Genomic DNA, 17,538 nt, shown 5'->3' on the forward strand with positions numbered 1-17,538 from the left:
AAGGCCTAGCTGGTTACCTATTTGGCGACCGCAGATAGCCGAATAACGCTACACTGCATCCAGGCAGCTCTGGGAGGGTGTCATATGACATCCTGGCAGAACGCGCTCTCCATGATTGCTGTGTCCTAAGGACACAGCTGATCACGTGATGTGGTAAAGACCAATCACAGCGGCTTTTTACCATGTGATCAGCCATGTCCAATGACACGCTGATCACCGGGAAATGCATTTGCAGGGTCTTGGCTGCACTTTCATCACGCTGTCAGAATGTGTGGAAAGTACTGCCGAGAACCAGCAGTTATCAAAGCAGGGGTCGGCCCCGATGATCAGTGCCCACCAGTGCCACCCAACAGTTCCGCCCACCTGTGGCCAGCAGTGCCGCCTCATCAACGCACATCAGTGTTACTAAATTACCAGTTTACCAAATGTTATAATATAAACAGACTTTTATTCATTATGAGCTATTTTGTGGTTTATCGAGCAAAAAGTAAAACTCACAGCAGCAAGTCAATACCACCCAAAGAAAGCTCTATTTGTCTGAAAAAACTGATACAAATTTAAGATGGGTACAATGTGGCATGACCGCACAATTGTCATTCAAAGGGTAACAGTGCAGAAAGATGAAAATTGGCCAGGACAGGAAGGGGGTATGAGTACCCAGTAGGCAAGTGGTTAATATAATTGACCCATCAATACCCAGAAGCTAATGTACAGATAAGTAGCATGTGCACCAAGTGAGATTCTGCTAGGCCCCACCCACAAAATTACAATTACTTGTCCCTCACATGTTATAAACATATTTGCAATGGCCACAGTTACTGTACATATAAGGATCATCTCCTCAGTTGAGAACTGTGCTCTCGCCATGTCCAAATGCCAATAAAGTTATCAAAATTTTCAACCAACACAAAACCTCCAACCACTTCTCATCCACTTACACTCCCAACAACCACTTCCGGGTGCGCGCGCACCAGATGACGGACTTCCAGGAGGATAGCTGCTCGTGCGCCATGGGGGACACCTGTTTGGCGTTTATTTGTGCACGATCGCGCATATCTATGCACGATCGCTCATTTCTATGCACGGCTATGATAGCTTTCGTGAATGTGTGTTTTAGTGATTTTTTTCTTTTTAAACCTTGGCTAATATATATTTGTTGCCAAAGGCCAAAAATCAACATACAGTGGGGACTATTTTATTACTGTAAATCAAATTGTAGAAAACCTGTAGCTGGCTGCACAGTGAATGTGACATATTCATTAGTACATAACAATACTGTGGTGCAAGCAGGTTTTTTATTTTTTTGTTTGGTTTTGAAAAAGCCAGTTTGCACCCACTTGCATATTCACGCTCTTACAAGCTACATTTGAGCAGATTATATAAGTATACAGAGTAACTATTAAGGTTGTTCATATATTGAACATAAAATAAACACAAAAACATCGGTGAAACATTTATTGATCAAATATATCTTCATTTATTTGGTCAGCAGGAACGAGTAGGTACAGTCAATATCTTGGTGAGTCACAAAAATAGGATTGATGTGGCAAAAATAAAACACTCCTGCTCATAAGAGCTTACAATCTAAAGATACTTCTAGTGAACTGTGTGTGCTCAGGTTATAGCAGGAAACAAAGGGGAAGATGAATCAAGTAACATTTTCGTGCACATAAGGTTTACTTACACAATCATTTAGTATAAAGATCCATTCACAAAAAAAGTCTACACATCAAAATATAAAGAAAACAAGACATATGTGAAAAACCCCTCCCACCTCTACAAATCCCCTACACATACATTTGTCAGCAGGTTTGTAAGAAAAAAGCATTTGAGTCTAAATAAGCAAGCAAAATTAAAACAAGAGCAGATTTTAAACAAAACGATTGACATGTGTGAGGCTTTCAATGCAAAGAGAAAAAACACAATCATTGTGCAATAACACACAAACACTTTACAAGGCCAAAAATATGCAAACATTTCCAGCCCACTTCCAAACACAGCCTGAGTGGTGTCTGGGGCAATTCAGCACAAAATCTCTTCCTCCCCCAAACCACTACAAGCAAGGACTTAGTCACAAACCACCCGGCCTAGTAACAGGCCAAATCACTCCCTACTGCACATCTTTATATAAGCTAGGTTGTATTTGGAGCGTGCCAAACAAGGCCCCACACCCAATGAAGCCACACCCACCACTGACCTTAGTTTGGTCAGTGAAAGTGTTTTCACCTGATGAATCCGCTTCCTACCTGCATTAACCCTTGGTATACAGGCCCCACAAATCAGAAAGAAATATACAGTGAAATGTACGTGTGCAGCATACAACAGAACATTGAGCAGGGATGTGAAAGGGAACCCCAATTGGAACCTTTATTGCTACTATGGTCACAATTCCCTCCAGATTCTCGCATGAGGTAAGACAGTCACATGACCACATCTTGTATGCAATACTGAAAATGACAAATCGATTTGACTAGTATGGTGAATTTCCCATCAATTGGTAAAACACTCCAGAAATCAAACATCACCAAACATTACACTCTGGGCAAAGCTGATTTACAAATCATGCAACTTACAGTAAAGTTGACCATTTCAATGCAATTTTCAAGACATCTGACACAGATCTCTATGCAAATTGCCACTAAAGTAGTACATGTACTACTATAGAAATCAGTGTTTGAAACGCACCCATGTGGTCACTCTAATAGCAGACAATAGGGTGCGACTTTGCAGACGATTTACAGCTTGCATGTTGTGCAAATCACATGCCAAGTCCCACTCAATGAGCACGCTATTGGAGTGTTCATATTGTTGTGGTTCAAACTTGGTAGGAGCCGCAAGTAATAATAGAGTAATGAATACACTACTTTTCATGCAATTTGCTGAGAGATCGATGTCGAATGTCTTGCAAATTGCACTTGAAATCACCATGTACCCCGACTTTGAAATCATGCAACTTCTATGCAAGTCACATGATGTGACTGTGGTGTCAATAACACCACTTAGAAATCTGCTTTAATGTGACCGGGTAGCCCCCAGTAACATTGTTTGCGATTGCCATGCAATTGGCATGACAGGCGACTTGCAAATCGTAGACCAAGTCGCACCCTATTGGCCACTGTAGGCTCTGTTCACATCCAATTGGATTGTGAACTCGTGCAACTTCACTGTAAGTTGGACAATTGCCGCATCGGATTAGATGTGACAGTGGTGTTGGCCCCCAGTAACATTGGGTGCAATTTGCCATGCAAAGAGCAAGCTGCTGGCCATGCCAATCACATGACAAGTCACATCCAGGGTGTGCAATTTCAGGTGCGATTTGTGCATTGACATCGTACCTGATATTGGATATAATGAATGTGAGTGTATTAACATACACCATTTGTTGCAGCGAGAGTTCAAAGGTATTTGAGAATTGTGGCCATTTATTAGCAATTTAACATCTAGACTCAAATAGAAATCGCAATGCTACACACAATTGAAAACACAACTAGTTAGTAATTCTCTAGAAAACACAGTAAAATTGGCAACTTAAAGAGTAATTTTCAATTGCATATAGTGTGAGCGAAGCAGGAAAATCAACAAAGGAAATAAATCTTTGAAGGCGTGCGGTACCTGCCTGCTGGGATAAGGGTCTGCTATGCATTTGGGGGAAAAATGCACGCCAGGATTTGTGACAAGTTTGATGTGTGGATTCACCAACCAAGTCTTTTCTCTCTCGTTCACTCTTCTGAATGTCTCTCTTTATCACTCTTCAGTATGTATCTCTTGCTCACTCTTCTTTGTCTCACTGGCTCGCTCTTCTCTCTCGCTCACTCTTCTGAATGTCTCTCTTTATCACTCTTCATATGTATCTCTCGCTCACTCTTCTTCGTCTCACTCTTCTCTCTCTCTGTCAGCTCTTTGCTTGCCAAATCCTTCACAAAAGTGGGTGGAGTGTAAACCATCATTATCAAATAATTCAGGCCCTTATCTTATCCCATTGTATGACATTCACATAAGGTGCAGCTTTGAAGGTGTTTCAACAGACAAGGCCTCATTCTAATTCACATTTTAGGGATCATTTAGACAGAATGCAAAGATGTTGCCAGAACATGTATGTGAAGACAGCCACACACGGAGATCATGCTACTACCTCGCCGGGGTTGGGATTCGAACCGACAACCCTAGAGTTGTGAGGCAGCAGTGCTAACCACTAACCCACGGAGCTACATTGCTAACCCAGCCTGTATTTCTGTGCTGTGAATCAATCCTAGGTCCCTGGGCATGGTCAGTTTAACTAGCCAGATATCTCCAATGTGACACAAATGTTGTGCTATGTTGCCAATTCAGATGTATGTTGGTTCTATGTATCCCAATACAAAGGATTGCAATACTAATACAGGCGTACCTCGGTTTACCAACGCCTCAGGGAACGTCATATTTGGGGTACAAATGTCAAACCATTTCAGTTAATTGGTCTGTTTACAAATGTTTGAATAATTTGGTATGGGCATGTGGCCTGGTATGGTTCAGGAGGGGGGGAGGCACTCGCTCGTCGTCGTCCCCCCCTTTCCTGACCTGCCGGGCTGCATGCTCGGATAAGTATGTGTTATGGATTTAGGGGGGTACCCCATGCTGTTTTTTATTTAATTTCAGCGTGGAGTTACCCCTTAACATCCATACGAGACCCGAAGGGCTTAGTATGGATGGGAGGGGGGACCCCACGCCAGTTATTTAAAGAACTGTTTATAAATCACTGCAATACTTTGACATTCAACTGTCAGTGGGGAAATCCGCCGACAGCTGAAACATGAGCGCTGCATTGGTTTTCATTACTAAAATGCTGCATGAGTTGATAACATAACTCATGCGGGATTGTAGGAGCGACAGCCATGAGTTAATGTTTCATCTGTCAGCGGGGTTCCCCACTGACAGCTGAATGTAAAATAATTCCCTTTATTGCATAAATAATAAAAAAAAAGCGTGGGGTCCCCCCTCCCATCTGTACCAAGCCCTTTGGATCTGGTATGAATATTAAGGGGGAACTCCACGCTGGAATTAAAAAAAAAACCAGCGTGGGTCCCCCTCAATATCCATACCAGACCTTTATCCTAGCATGCAGCCCGGCAGGTCAGGAAAGGGGGGGGACGAGCGAGCGCCCCCCCCCTCCTGAACCATACCAGGCCACATGCCCTCAACATGGGGGGGTGCTTTGGGGCAGGGGGGGCTCCCCCCCCAAAGCACCTTGTCCCCATGTTGATGAGGACAAGGGCCTCTTCCCCACAACCCTGGCCGGTGGTTGTGGGGGTCTGCGGGCGGGGGGCTTATCAGAATCTGGAAGCCCCCTTTAACAAGGGGGCCCCCAGATCCCGGTCCCCCCCCTACGTGAATGATTCCGCGGTACACGGTCCGCAGACTCATTCACAAAAAAACTAAGTGTGGTGTAAAAAAAACACAGTACAGGGTCTTTGACAAGTCCTTTATTAAAACAATGTCCCCCGAAGTAGATCCAACGTCAATCGCGGCGGCGGCGACCCGAAAAAAGGTAAAAAAAAAAAGGTTCCGCTCCCGTCCGAGGCTTCCAGCCTAGTGAAGAAAAGCCTAGCTGACAGTTCTTATATAGGTATGGGCGGGGCCAGCCGGGGACATCATCCCAGTGACCCGCCCCATGTCACATGCTTGCTGTTCCCGGCTGGCCCCGCCCCATACCTATATAAGAACTGTCAGCTAGGCTTTTCTTCACTAGGCTGGAAGCCTTGGACGGGAGCGGAACCTTTTTTTTTTTTTTCCTTTTTTCGGGTCGCCGCCGCCGCGATTGACGTTGGATCTACTTCGGGGGACATTGTTTTAATAAAGGACTTGTCAAAGACCCTGTACTGTGTTTTTTTTACACCACACTTAGTTTTTTTGTGAATGAGTCTGCGGACCGTGTACCGCGGAATCATTCACGTAGGGGGGGGGGCCGGGATCTGGGGGCCCCCTTGTTAAAGGGGGCTTCCAGATTCTGATAAGCCCCCCGCCCGCAGACCCCCACAACCACCGGCCAGGGTTGTGGGGAAGAGGCCCTTGTCCTCATCAACATGGGGACAAGGTGCTTTGGGGGGGGGAGCCCCTCTGCCCCAAAGCACCCCCCCATGTTGAGGGCATGTGGCCTGGTATGGTTCAGGAGGGGGGGGGCGCTCGCTCGTCCCCCCCCCTTCCCTGACCTGCCGGGCTGCATGCTCGGATAAAGGTCTGGTATGGATATTGAGGGGGACCCACGCTGTTTTTTTTTTTTATTTCAGCATGGAGTTCCCCCTTGATATCCATACCAGACCTGAAGGGCTTGGTATGGATGAGAGGGGGGACCCACGCTGTTTTTTTTTTTTTTTTTTTATTGCGGACCTTTATTTTTACATTCAGCTTTCAAAATAAATTTTATCTAGACCTTCAAAATAAGTAAAATCATAACAGAAATAATTATAAAGGATAAGAAACAAAAATATAATCACTAAAACGAAGGAAATCTAATTAGATTACATGAAGATATGCTTAATGCTGTTTATTAAACACAGTAGTCGCGAGCGAGTGCCGGCTGTCAGAGGAATCCACAATCAGATTCACTATTAGTCAGTGGCTAAAAAGCAAACGCCCATGGCAGAGGACTAAAAGGTGTTCTGCACATGCTCAGTTCTATCTGCCAAAGACACTGCACGGGCATCTAGATTTTTACTGTGTCGATTTCCTTGAGAAAAACGATTTTTAACACATTCTTAATTTTTTTGGAAATAGCAGATATTGTTTAAAGTGAAGTCCTGATATTTGGCAAAGCAAATTTCTAAGTGAACATGTCTCTACAGTGATTTTTCATGGTGTTAGACGTGCTTCTTAGCAAGTCTGCTTTTGTGAGTCTGATTCCGGGCGTGTGTCTTTTTGTGAATTAGATTGGGCGTCTGCTTATGGGCTCTGCTCAATAGTGAATTAGGTTGCAGGGTCAAAAATGGACGGACGCCCATGAAAATTGGGCTTAAGCCCATAAATATGCGCCCACGCCCAATAGTGAATCAGGGCCATAGAGACCGGCTTGACCCCACCCCCTCTCTCTCCTCATTGGCTCGCTGGCTGTGATTGACAGCAGTGAGAGCCAATGGGATCCCGCGGTTGTCTCAGCCAATGAGGAGGAAGAGTCCTCATGTCGAGAACATCACTGGATCAGAGGGAGCTCAAGTAAGGATTGAGGGGGGCTGCTGCACACAGAAGTTTTTTTACCTTCACACATAGAATACATGAAGGTGAAGAACCTTGAGCTTTTAGAACCACTTATTTATTTATTTCAGGTACTTATATAGTGCTGTTGTCAGTTTACACAGCATTTTACATATTGTACATTCACATCAGTCCCTAACCCTCAAGGGGTGTACAATCTAAGGTCCCTAATGCACATTCATACATACACATACTAGGACCAATTTAGACAGGAGCCAATTAACCTACCAGCATGTCTTTGGAGTGTGGGAGGAAACCGGAGTACCCTAAGGAAACCCACGCAGGCACAGGGAGAACATGCAAACTCCAGGCATGAGGTGCCGTGGTTGGGATTTGAACTAAGGACCCTAATACTGCCAGGCAGAAGTGCTAATCACTTATCCACTGTGCTGCACTTTAAGAGTATCTTGGGAAGTAATATTTAGCTAGGCAAAATCTGCAAGTAAAATCTTTTACTCTAGACTTACCAGTATTGTATTGTTTTTAAAAACAAATTTTGGCAGCTGTGTCAAGTGCCCCAGGCCTCCAAGGTCTACATCTGGCCCTGATCAGGGAGCCCAACCAAGTAGTCAAAAGGTCAGAAATCAGAATGAAGGCCAAGAGAAGATGGCAATGCTCAGTCGTGACTGACAGGAGCACTGACAGTGCAGAGGGGGTCACTTGCCTGGTACATCTGGCATACTGTGCTAATATGCTGTGTATATTAACACATTATGGCTAAAAGCTCCTGGGGCCCAATTTTAAAAAAATGTCAGAGGTTAAATTCTGCTTTAAATAGTTTCATAGGTTGAAAAAAGACAAGTCCACTGAATTTAACCTAAAGACTAAGATAAATTAAAAATCTGCAGCCTCAGAACCCTAAACCCGCAGCTGCTCCAGAAGAAGGCAAAAAACCCCTTCCAAAGCAAGATCCAGTTTGTTTGACATTACAAAGACATTTTGACAAGGAGTTGATTGAATGGCAAGGCAATTCTGAAGCCAATGTGCTACCCTCACCCAATGACTAAGATGTTGGGTTTTAGAAAGGGGATTGAGAATGGTATCACTAAATGTAATTATGGGGGTTCAGGAGCAGGGAGCCTTTATGGAATGCTGACTTACTAAATCGAACTTCCACCCTTTGTGCTTCACAGAACAGAACAGAGTTCACCTACCAGGAAGATGACAAAGAGGAGAAATTACTACAAAGGCAAAACTCTGCTCCATCCCAAGTAGTTGCCTTAGAGCTGAACCAAAAGATGGAAGGAGGGCAGAGTGAGCGGGCAGCAGACGACAGGATTGAAATGCAGCAAGGAAGAGACCATCTCAATAACAGAATCGGTAAGAAGTTTGAATATGACTTCAGGTGTTTCTTAACTACTTCCTGTCCGGACACTTTCACCCCCTTCCAGTCCGGACACTTTCACCCCCTTCCTGTCCGGACACTTTCACCCCCTTCCAGTCCGGACACTTTCACCCCCTTCCTGTCCGGACACTTTCACCCCCTTCCGGTCCGGACACTTTCACCCCCTTCCGGTCCGGACACTTTCACCCCCTTCCAGTCCGGACACTTTCACCCCCTTCCAGTCCGGACACTTTCACCCCCTTCCAGTCCGGACACTTTCACCCCCTTCCAGTCCGGACACTTTCACCCCCTTCCGGTCCGGACACTTTCACCCCCTTCCGGTCCGGACACTTTCACCCCCTTCCTGTCCGGACACTTTCACCCCCTTCCAGTCCAGACACTTTCACCCCCTTCCAGTCCGGATACTTTCACCCCCTTCCAGTCCGGACACTTTCACCCCCTTCCAGTCCGGACACTTTCACCCCCTTCCAGTCCGGACACTTTCACCCCCTTCCAGTCCGGACACTTTCACCCCCTTCCAGTCCGGACACTTTCACCCCCTTCCAGTCCGGACACTTTTACCCCTTTCCTGTCCGGACACTTTCACCCCCTTCCAGTCCGGACACTTTCACCCCCTTCCAGTCCGGACACTTTCACCCCCTTCCTGTCCGGACACTTTCACCCCCTTCCAGTCCAGACACTTTCACCCCCTTCCAGTCCGGACACTTTCACCCCCTTCCAGTCCGGACACTTTCACCCCCTTCCAGTCCGGACACTTTCACCCCCTTCCAGTCCGGACACTTTCCCTCCCATCCAGTCCGGACACTTTCACCCCCTTCCTGTCCAGGCCAATTTTCAGCTTTCAGTGCTATCACACTGTGAATGACAATTGCGCGGTCATGCAACACTGTACCCATATGAATTTTTTTGAATTTTTTTTTTTTGAAAAAAAGTGTTTTTCTTATAAAATGTTGCAAATAAATAATGATTCTTCAGAAATCTTAGCCAAAATGTATTAATCTATCTTTTTAGTTAAAAAAAAAAATAACCCAAATTAGTTTATAACCAAAAATTATAATTTTTCAGAATGTTTTTTTACATTTTTGATTTAATTTTTTATATTATTATTTATGTTTTTTTTTTAACATACTGTCACCCTAGGAGTACACCATAGTGATACTGTACTACTTGCGGGGGGTGATGAAGACTGTTTTTTCTTTTTTTACACTGATGGCTTTTACACATAAAAGCTGTAAAAGCAATCATTTCTCCTTCTCTCTGGCTGCATTCCTGCAGCCATTGGGAAATAATTGGTTACAGCTTGTCACAAGGTACAAGGCTGTTGTGAATGGCCTTGTACCATGTGACCTCTGTGATCATTCACAGATTTCACTAGTAGTAAGCAATGATGTCCGGATGTGACATCTTGTTTACTACTATTCATGTGATCACCTCGGTTCCCATTACAGTTGCGATTTCCAGTGCTGGAGGTGTGCCTTTAGAATTAATGGTAACCGCCCATGGGTCCGCATTTCTCTGTGCAGGTGGTGCGGCTGCACGGAGTTTTGTGCGGATCCACAGCGGCACCACCTACACAGATGTGAACCTAGCCTAAGCACTAATGGAGTGTGAAATGCGTTAGATGGAGTCCTGTATCCCTGTCATATTTGTGGAATTTGCTATAGCGGCCATCAGATGATTGTTTGTATATTGGATTCTGAAAAGAAAACCTGACAGAGGCTCCAACTCTTCCTTCGCTGTGTCCAAAATAAGTTTTATCTGGAGCAAGGGCCGGACTGACCATTTGGAAACTCGGGCACTGCCCGAGGGCCCGGGGTCAGTAGGGGGCCCCATGAGATGCCCCTGGTACCTTTTTCATAGGTTTTTTTGAGTTTGGGCAAGGACACAGGGGCCCCATGATCCCCTATTGCCTGGGGGCCCCATGAGTTATCAGTCCGCCTCTGATCTGGAGTCAACATGGCCTTTTAATGAGGTGCTAACAATTGCTCTCCTGCCTAAAATGCTATTTAACTGACTCTTTTGCTGACTCTCAATGACTAAGAAAAATTACAGAAACTTAGGAATCCTTATTTGCATACTTGTTTTGGATCCTTGATAAAGATTTGAAGCGAAGGGGTCTTTTAACACACCCTGTCCTCCAACTATGATAATTGGTCTTTCTTTTTCTGCAGAAAAAATCTACATAATGAATGCAGACACGGTTCTTGTGGGATCCATATCGGAAGTCCCCGGAAGATCCCAAAGATCGGTGACAGTGGAGAGTGAAGAGAAGCAGAACCTGGTGTTGGAGTCACGGTACCCAGAGCAGGAATCCAGCAAGGTGCCAGGAAATGATCTCATGTTATCTATTGAAGAGGAAGAGACAGAGGGCACTACAGCCAAGGTGATCCTGCAAGGCTAAAAGTAACAGAGGTCTGCATCTGCATGGCTAAGGGGATACCGGGAGAGCACAAGAGGTCTGCACTCTTCATGGTGCAGTGTTGGTGTGGCCTACATCCTTGAACTGATACTAAAAGACAAGGTTTATATAGACTACTGATGCTGCTCTCCCAGGATAAGTCACATCTGTTGGTCTGGAATGGTTAAGTTGGATGTGCAAACTTTGTTTTATATATTGAGATTACCTGTACAAATTGTGCCAGGAGCCTCATAGTACTGTGGTATGCTGCTTTTGGAGGAACCTTTATTTTCCTAAGAACATCATGGCAAGATCTCAGTTCTATAAAGTCTTGTTCTCACTCATAGAAATCAGAGTGCTCTCACCCTTCTTCTGAAATACTGCCTGCTCCCAGGAGGATCCTTGTCATTTCCAGCATGTGACAACCTCAAAACATCAGGAATCGGTCCCTGATAAGTGCAGCAACGTCTTCACTCCATTGCAAGTCGAGGCTTCCCACAAGGTCAGCACGCCTGTCCCCTTCAATTCTCTGCATTGCAGTCTCTGCATTTGCAATTGGTATCCTGTTCTGACGTAATCTATTTCAAAATTGTAGACAGACATGGGACCACAATATGAAACATGACAGCGGTTTAAATAACAGGTGACTGTAATTTATTGCACAGATATGATTAACGTGTAGCCGCACTTATAAAAAAGAAATTCCTTCTGGGTGAGCAAAAGATCCAGTGGCGTCCCTAGGCAGGTGCGGGGGGAGCGCGCCGCACCGGGTGACACCGACCGCATGGGGTGACACCGGACCCGCTCCACGAAAAGGTAAGTTGTAAAGCAAGCCGACGATCCCCACAGGATGGATCTGATCCATCCTGCGGGAATCGTCAGCTTTCTTTCCAACTTACCTTTTCATGGAGCGGGTCCGGTGTCACCCCGTATAGGTTGCATGCCGACAATCCCAGCAGGATGGATGGGATCTGCGGATTGGGGAGCTTATTGGATCGGACTCCGATCCATTATGCTCAAACCGCAGATCCGATCCATTCTGCGGGGATCGTCAGAGGGGGTGTCACCAAGTGTTACCGCACCGGGTGACACCAACCCTAGGGACGCCTCTGCAAAGATCTGAACAAACTTTGTAGTAGATTCCTACCTCTTTCTGTTCTAAAGAAAAGCTGTTTGTTCCACTGTGTTCCTGAATGAGAGGGTCTGGTTCATTATAATCACCTGGTGCGCTTTCAACGTTCTAATAAGGAAAGTGGCAATGTCTGCATCCCTTTAGAATTACCCATTAAAGTGAATCTTACCAAAAATGAAATTCCTGTTGCAGAAGATGCCTAACATTTTATTAGTATCTTAGTGTAGACATCTGAGAAAATTGTAGATCACAAAATCAGGAATTTACATTTCTAGGGGTATTCTGTACACAAATGTTGTATATACCGTCTCCAGGTGGCTATATTTAATTTCCCTTAATTTTTTTTTTTCAATAAAAAATTAAATCGGCTTCAGACTGAAATGAAAACAACAATAAAATTACAAAACAGCTTGTGCGGCAATTTTATATGCTATTATTTTTAGCGAAAGTGGAATTCCCATTTAAATTGCAAGCAAACACCTACATACACAAGTCATATACATGTAAGGAAGCTTTTTTACCTGCCAATTGATTTGTTTTTCTGTCCTTCCAGTCCTGGGATATACACAGCTCTGCTGCTGTGACCTGATTTTTCTCTGCTGCAGTTATGTAACACTTACACGTCTTGTCCCCCTCCAGCCTGTGATAGGAGAGTGAAAGAAGAAGCAGAATACTGATGAGCTCATCTCTATGTCACTCTCTTCTCCTATCAGCATATTCCTTGCAGTACAGCATGCCTAGTGGGCTCTTTGTGCTGCTTCTTCCTCCCTCTCTGAGAGTTCTGCTGTACAGGGACTGCAAGAGGCTGATACCAAGATTTGGGTACTTACACTGCTTACCTGAAAATGTGGACTTCTGCTTTAAAGTCAGTTTATAGGCAATGTAGCTGGATACAATAACTTCATCCTTTCATTTGTGAAGGATTGGTTGGTTGAGGTCAGCAGGTAAAGTGGATTTTTACATTTTTCACAGCTGCTATCTGGGGATCGCTACAGAACTGTAAGCTCCTAGATTGTAAGCTCGTAAGAGCAGGGCCCTCTTACCCCTCGTACGCTGTCTGTCTTTGTTGTACTGTGCCATGTATTGTCCCCCCTATTGTACAGCGCTGAGCAAACCCTTTGGCGCTATATAAACTCTTAGTAATAATAATAATAATAATAATAACTGTGGCTTGAGATAAGGATCAATAGAGTTTACAATAACCTCTAAGCACAAATACTGTTAGATGGGATAGTTAGAGGAACGTCTTGAGTCACTTTAAAATGTGGATCTGTGGGTCTAGATTTAATCTTGGCTGTACATGGGGCTACAGATGTTAAGGTCCTGTGTAGAGTCCGGACCCGGGATCCAAGGTAGCTTTGCCAGGACTGATTGACTCTAAGGCTAAAACATGGGTACTTCCATTCAACTTTTAGGTCAGGTCACATTCACTTTAAAATCCCAATGGCAAAAGCTCATTATAGTGGTTGTAGTTGCCTGTTGGAACAGGAATACTCATAAAGATTTTGTCATTTGAACCACTGAGTTAACTAACTGAAACGCCCAGTATCCACTGAAAACTGAGAAGCATGTTTTATGGCTTGGTCTTTAATTAGAAGATCAGTCAAAACGTTTATTTTGCTTTTAAAAGGTGTAGAGATGGGTAAGAATCTCTATTCTATTGATGTCCATGCTGCCGTTAGGGAAACTTATCCTCACTTTCTGTCCCAAAGACACAACAGGAAGTGAGTGGAACTTTCCAAAAACAAGGGGAAATCCCACCTGTGACAGTTGTCACCTGAATTAATGATCGCATTTTAGCCCTGGTTCACACTGATCTGGTGCGGAATTTGCAGCGTTTTCATTGCAAATTCCGCCCTGCATCAGAATCGCACCCTACGGGTGTGTATGTTAACAACACCCCGAAAGCAGTTCGCAAAACGCGGTGCGACATGCAGAATTGGATCGCGTAGGTGTGAATACCCATATGATCCGATTCTAGTGCGGACCCAAAAAAGGGTTCTGCACCTTTTTGGTGCTGGTGCAATGCGATTAGAGCCATACAAAATGTATGGCTCCAATCGCACTGCACACAAATCGCATGTGATTTGCACAGGAATGTTGCGCGGTTCCTGTGCGATTCACATGCGATATACCGCACCGCATGTATGTGAACCCGGGCTGAGGGATTTGTCTGTTCCAGTGTCAACTGCTAATTTTTAGATTTCCTCTTGTTTTCTGTTTTTGTGGTAGAGGTCAACCAGGCATAAAGTAAGTCGCCAGAAGAGACACAAGAACCTGTTTCATCCAAAGGAAAAACATTTTGACTGGAGTTAAAGTTTTATTCATGTGAATTATTATTTCAGCATCTTTGCCGCTGCAAATGGTACATTCAGTAATTATATGTATTTTTTTTCTATTCTATTAAAAGTGACCACTTGCTAAATTATAGCACAGCAATGTAGACACTGGGTACTGCTTCACATCTAGGGGCCATGGTAAAATAGCGATCCTTAAACTCAGCAGAATCAGGATCACTATAGGGAGCAGACAAGTACACAGTAGTTTCCATGCATTGCTCTTTCACTGGCCAGATCGGGGAGGCATTGCTTTGTCATTGGCATGCGACATTCTGAGCAGAGGCAGACTGACATTTCATGGGGCCCCCGGGCAATAGGGGATCATGGGGCCCCTGTGTCCTTGCCCAAACTCAAAAAAGCCTATGAAAAAGGTACCAGGGGCATCTAATGGGGCCCCCTACTGACCCCGGGCCCTCGGGCAGTGCCCGAGTTTCCAAATGGTCAATCCGCCCCTGATTCTGAGTGTTTCCATAAGTGAAGCAGCAACACCTTAGTGAACAAGAAGCGTGGAAATATGTTTTCTCTACACTTTTTTCAATTCTCTTTCTAGAGTTGTCTCCTTCAGCAGGATCTCAAGTGTGCCATGGGCCTAGGCATAATGAATGTTATATTTTTGTACCACGCTGAAATATTTAAATAAAGAAATGATACATCAGCTGTGCCAATATATTATCTGGTAAGGCTCTCTTTGAAAAAGGAGCATAGTGGCCGACCTTTCATAAGGCACTGCCCAGTTATTTATTTTATTTATTACAGGGACTTATATAGCTGTCAATTTATGCAATACTTTACACAGTGGTGTATTTAGGTTTCATCCTGCCCTAAGCTACACAAAAATTGGCTCCCCCCCATGGAGACACCCTGACACCGACCAACACCCCTCTCCCCCAAAAAGAGAGCCTGACATTGACCAACAACACCCCAGCCCCCGCCACCACCCGAGAGCCTTCTATTACCATCGTCCCCCATACACTGGCCACCCCCCCCACTCCAGCGAGAGAAAAAAGACACTCACCTTCACAGCTCCGGATATCCCCGGGAACAAGAGTCAGGCTCTGCATACACCATCAAGCAGCCCACAACCTCTCTCGGATCCCACCTGGTCCCCGTGCTGTGCGTGTCCCTTCTTCTATCCCTTCTTTTGGGGGATGGTGCTGCCACCCTGAAAAATGCTGCTGCCCCCTTGAAAAATGCCACCCTAGGCAAATGCCTTGTTTGCCTTGTGGCAAATATACCCCTGGCTTTACATATATATTGTACATTCACTTATGATCAGGGGTGGACTGACAACTCATGGGGCCCCCGGGCAATAGGGGATCGTGGGGCCCCTGTATCCTTGCCAGAACTCAAAAAAGCCTATGAAAAAGGAACCAGGGGCATCTCATGGGGCCCCCTACTGACCCCGGGCCCTTGGGCAGTGCCCGAGTTTCCAATTGGTCAGTCCACCCCTGCTTATGATTATTATTATTATTATTACAGGATTTATGGCACCAACAGTTTGCTCAGCGCTTTACAATATAACAGGAGACAATACAGCAACAATACAGTTCAATACAAGAGGGATAGGAGGGCACACATAAGTCCCTAACCCTCAAGGAGCGTACAGTCTAAGGTCCCTAACTCCCAAAAGGTCCACATCCAGGATCTCCCACATGTGACATCTGTCATGGAACATCTCCGAATGCACAGACCACTCTCCCGGGGCCAGACACTGCTGACTGGACAATGTTGTTTGCCAATTGTCTATATCAGTAATTAACAGCTAAGAAGGCTAGAACAAATGTTCTGCCCATATGAGGATCCACTCTGCATCTCCTTCTTTTTACTCCCTCATGATTAGTGTTGTCCGACCGGATCTGAACTGAATGGCCATTCAACAGTTTGGTCCTGCATGACCATGATAAAAACCTCAACTGAGATACCAGAGGATGCAGACATATCTGAGGGAGCCAAAGGGGACTGAGATGAGGGCAGAATGATTATAGGCTACATATATCACCACTATGAGGGGCATACTGCAAAACACCCTTAGCCTCTTAATTGGGGGCACCCGGTAGAGCAAGACTGCCCCCCTATGTCTAGACATGTTGCAACCACAGTGTAGTAAGCAATGTCTAGACCAGGGGTGGGCAAACTTTTTGACTTGAGGGCCGCAATGGGTTCATATATTGGACCCGGGGGCCGGACCAAGAGTAGATGAATGATGTGTATGTGTCATCCAAGTATAGTATAGTATATTCCCCCATAGTAAGCATAGTAATTAATCCCCCATATAGTAATTCATCCCCCATAGTAATTCATCCTCCATATAGTAATTCATCCCCCATATAGTAATTCATCCCCCATAGTAATTCATCCCCCATAGTAATTCATCCCCCCTATAGTAATTCATCCCCCATATAGTAATTCATCCCCCATAGTAATTCATCCCCCATATAGTAATTCATCCCCCATAGTAATTCATCCCCCATATAGTAATTCATCCTCCATATAGTAATTCATCCCCCATATAGTAATTCATCCCCCATAGTAATTCATCCCCCATATAGTAATTCATCCCCCATAGTAATTCATCCCCCATAGTAATTCATCCCCCATATAGTAATTCATCCCCCATAGTAATTCATCCCCCCTATAGTAACTCATCCCCCATAGTAATTCATCCCCATATAGTAATTAACCCCCCATATAGTAATTAATCCCCCATATAGTAATTCATCCCCCATAGTAATTCATCCCCCCTATAGTAATTCATCACCCATATAGTAATTCATCCCCCATATAGTAATTCATCCCAAATATAGTAATTCATCTCCCCTATAGTAATTAATCCCCCATATAGTAATTAATCCCCCATAGTAATTCATCCCCCATATAGTAATTCATCCCCCATAGTAATTCATCCCCCATATAGTAATTCATCCCCCCTATAGTAATTCATCCCCCATAGTAATTCATCCCTCATAGTAATTAATCCCCCATATAGTAATTCATCCCCCCTATAGTAATTCATCCCCCATATTAATTCATCCCCCATATTAAGTCCCCAAGTCCCCCCTGTGTTAATTCACTTACCTTTGCTCCGCGCGTTCCTCTGGCC

General features: G+C 44.7%; 1 protein-coding gene across 1 annotated transcript in view; it reads left to right on the top strand.

Moving 5' to 3' along the window:
- Nucleotides 1-11,772, top strand: part of LOC149459097 (uncharacterized) — an 82,679-nt gene extending 70,907 nt beyond the window's left edge. The window contains exons 9-10 of the mRNA XM_089681621.1: nucleotides 8,358-8,544; nucleotides 10,741-11,772. Of these exons, the coding sequence (XP_089537747.1) occupies nucleotides 8,358-8,544; nucleotides 10,741-10,970 (417 nt within the window). The 3' untranslated portion in view covers nucleotides 10,971-11,772. The remainder of the gene's footprint in view (nucleotides 1-8,357; nucleotides 8,545-10,740) is intronic.
- The last annotated feature ends 5,766 nt before the right edge of the window (nucleotides 11,773-17,538 follow it).

The sequence above is a fragment of the Staurois parvus genome, unplaced genomic scaffold (genome assembly GCF_062004578.1).
Source record: "Staurois parvus isolate SC_StPar_1 unplaced genomic scaffold, SC_StPar_1.0 ptg000274l, whole genome shotgun sequence".
NCBI classification, from domain to species: domain Eukaryota; kingdom Metazoa; phylum Chordata; class Amphibia; order Anura; family Ranidae; genus Staurois; species Staurois parvus.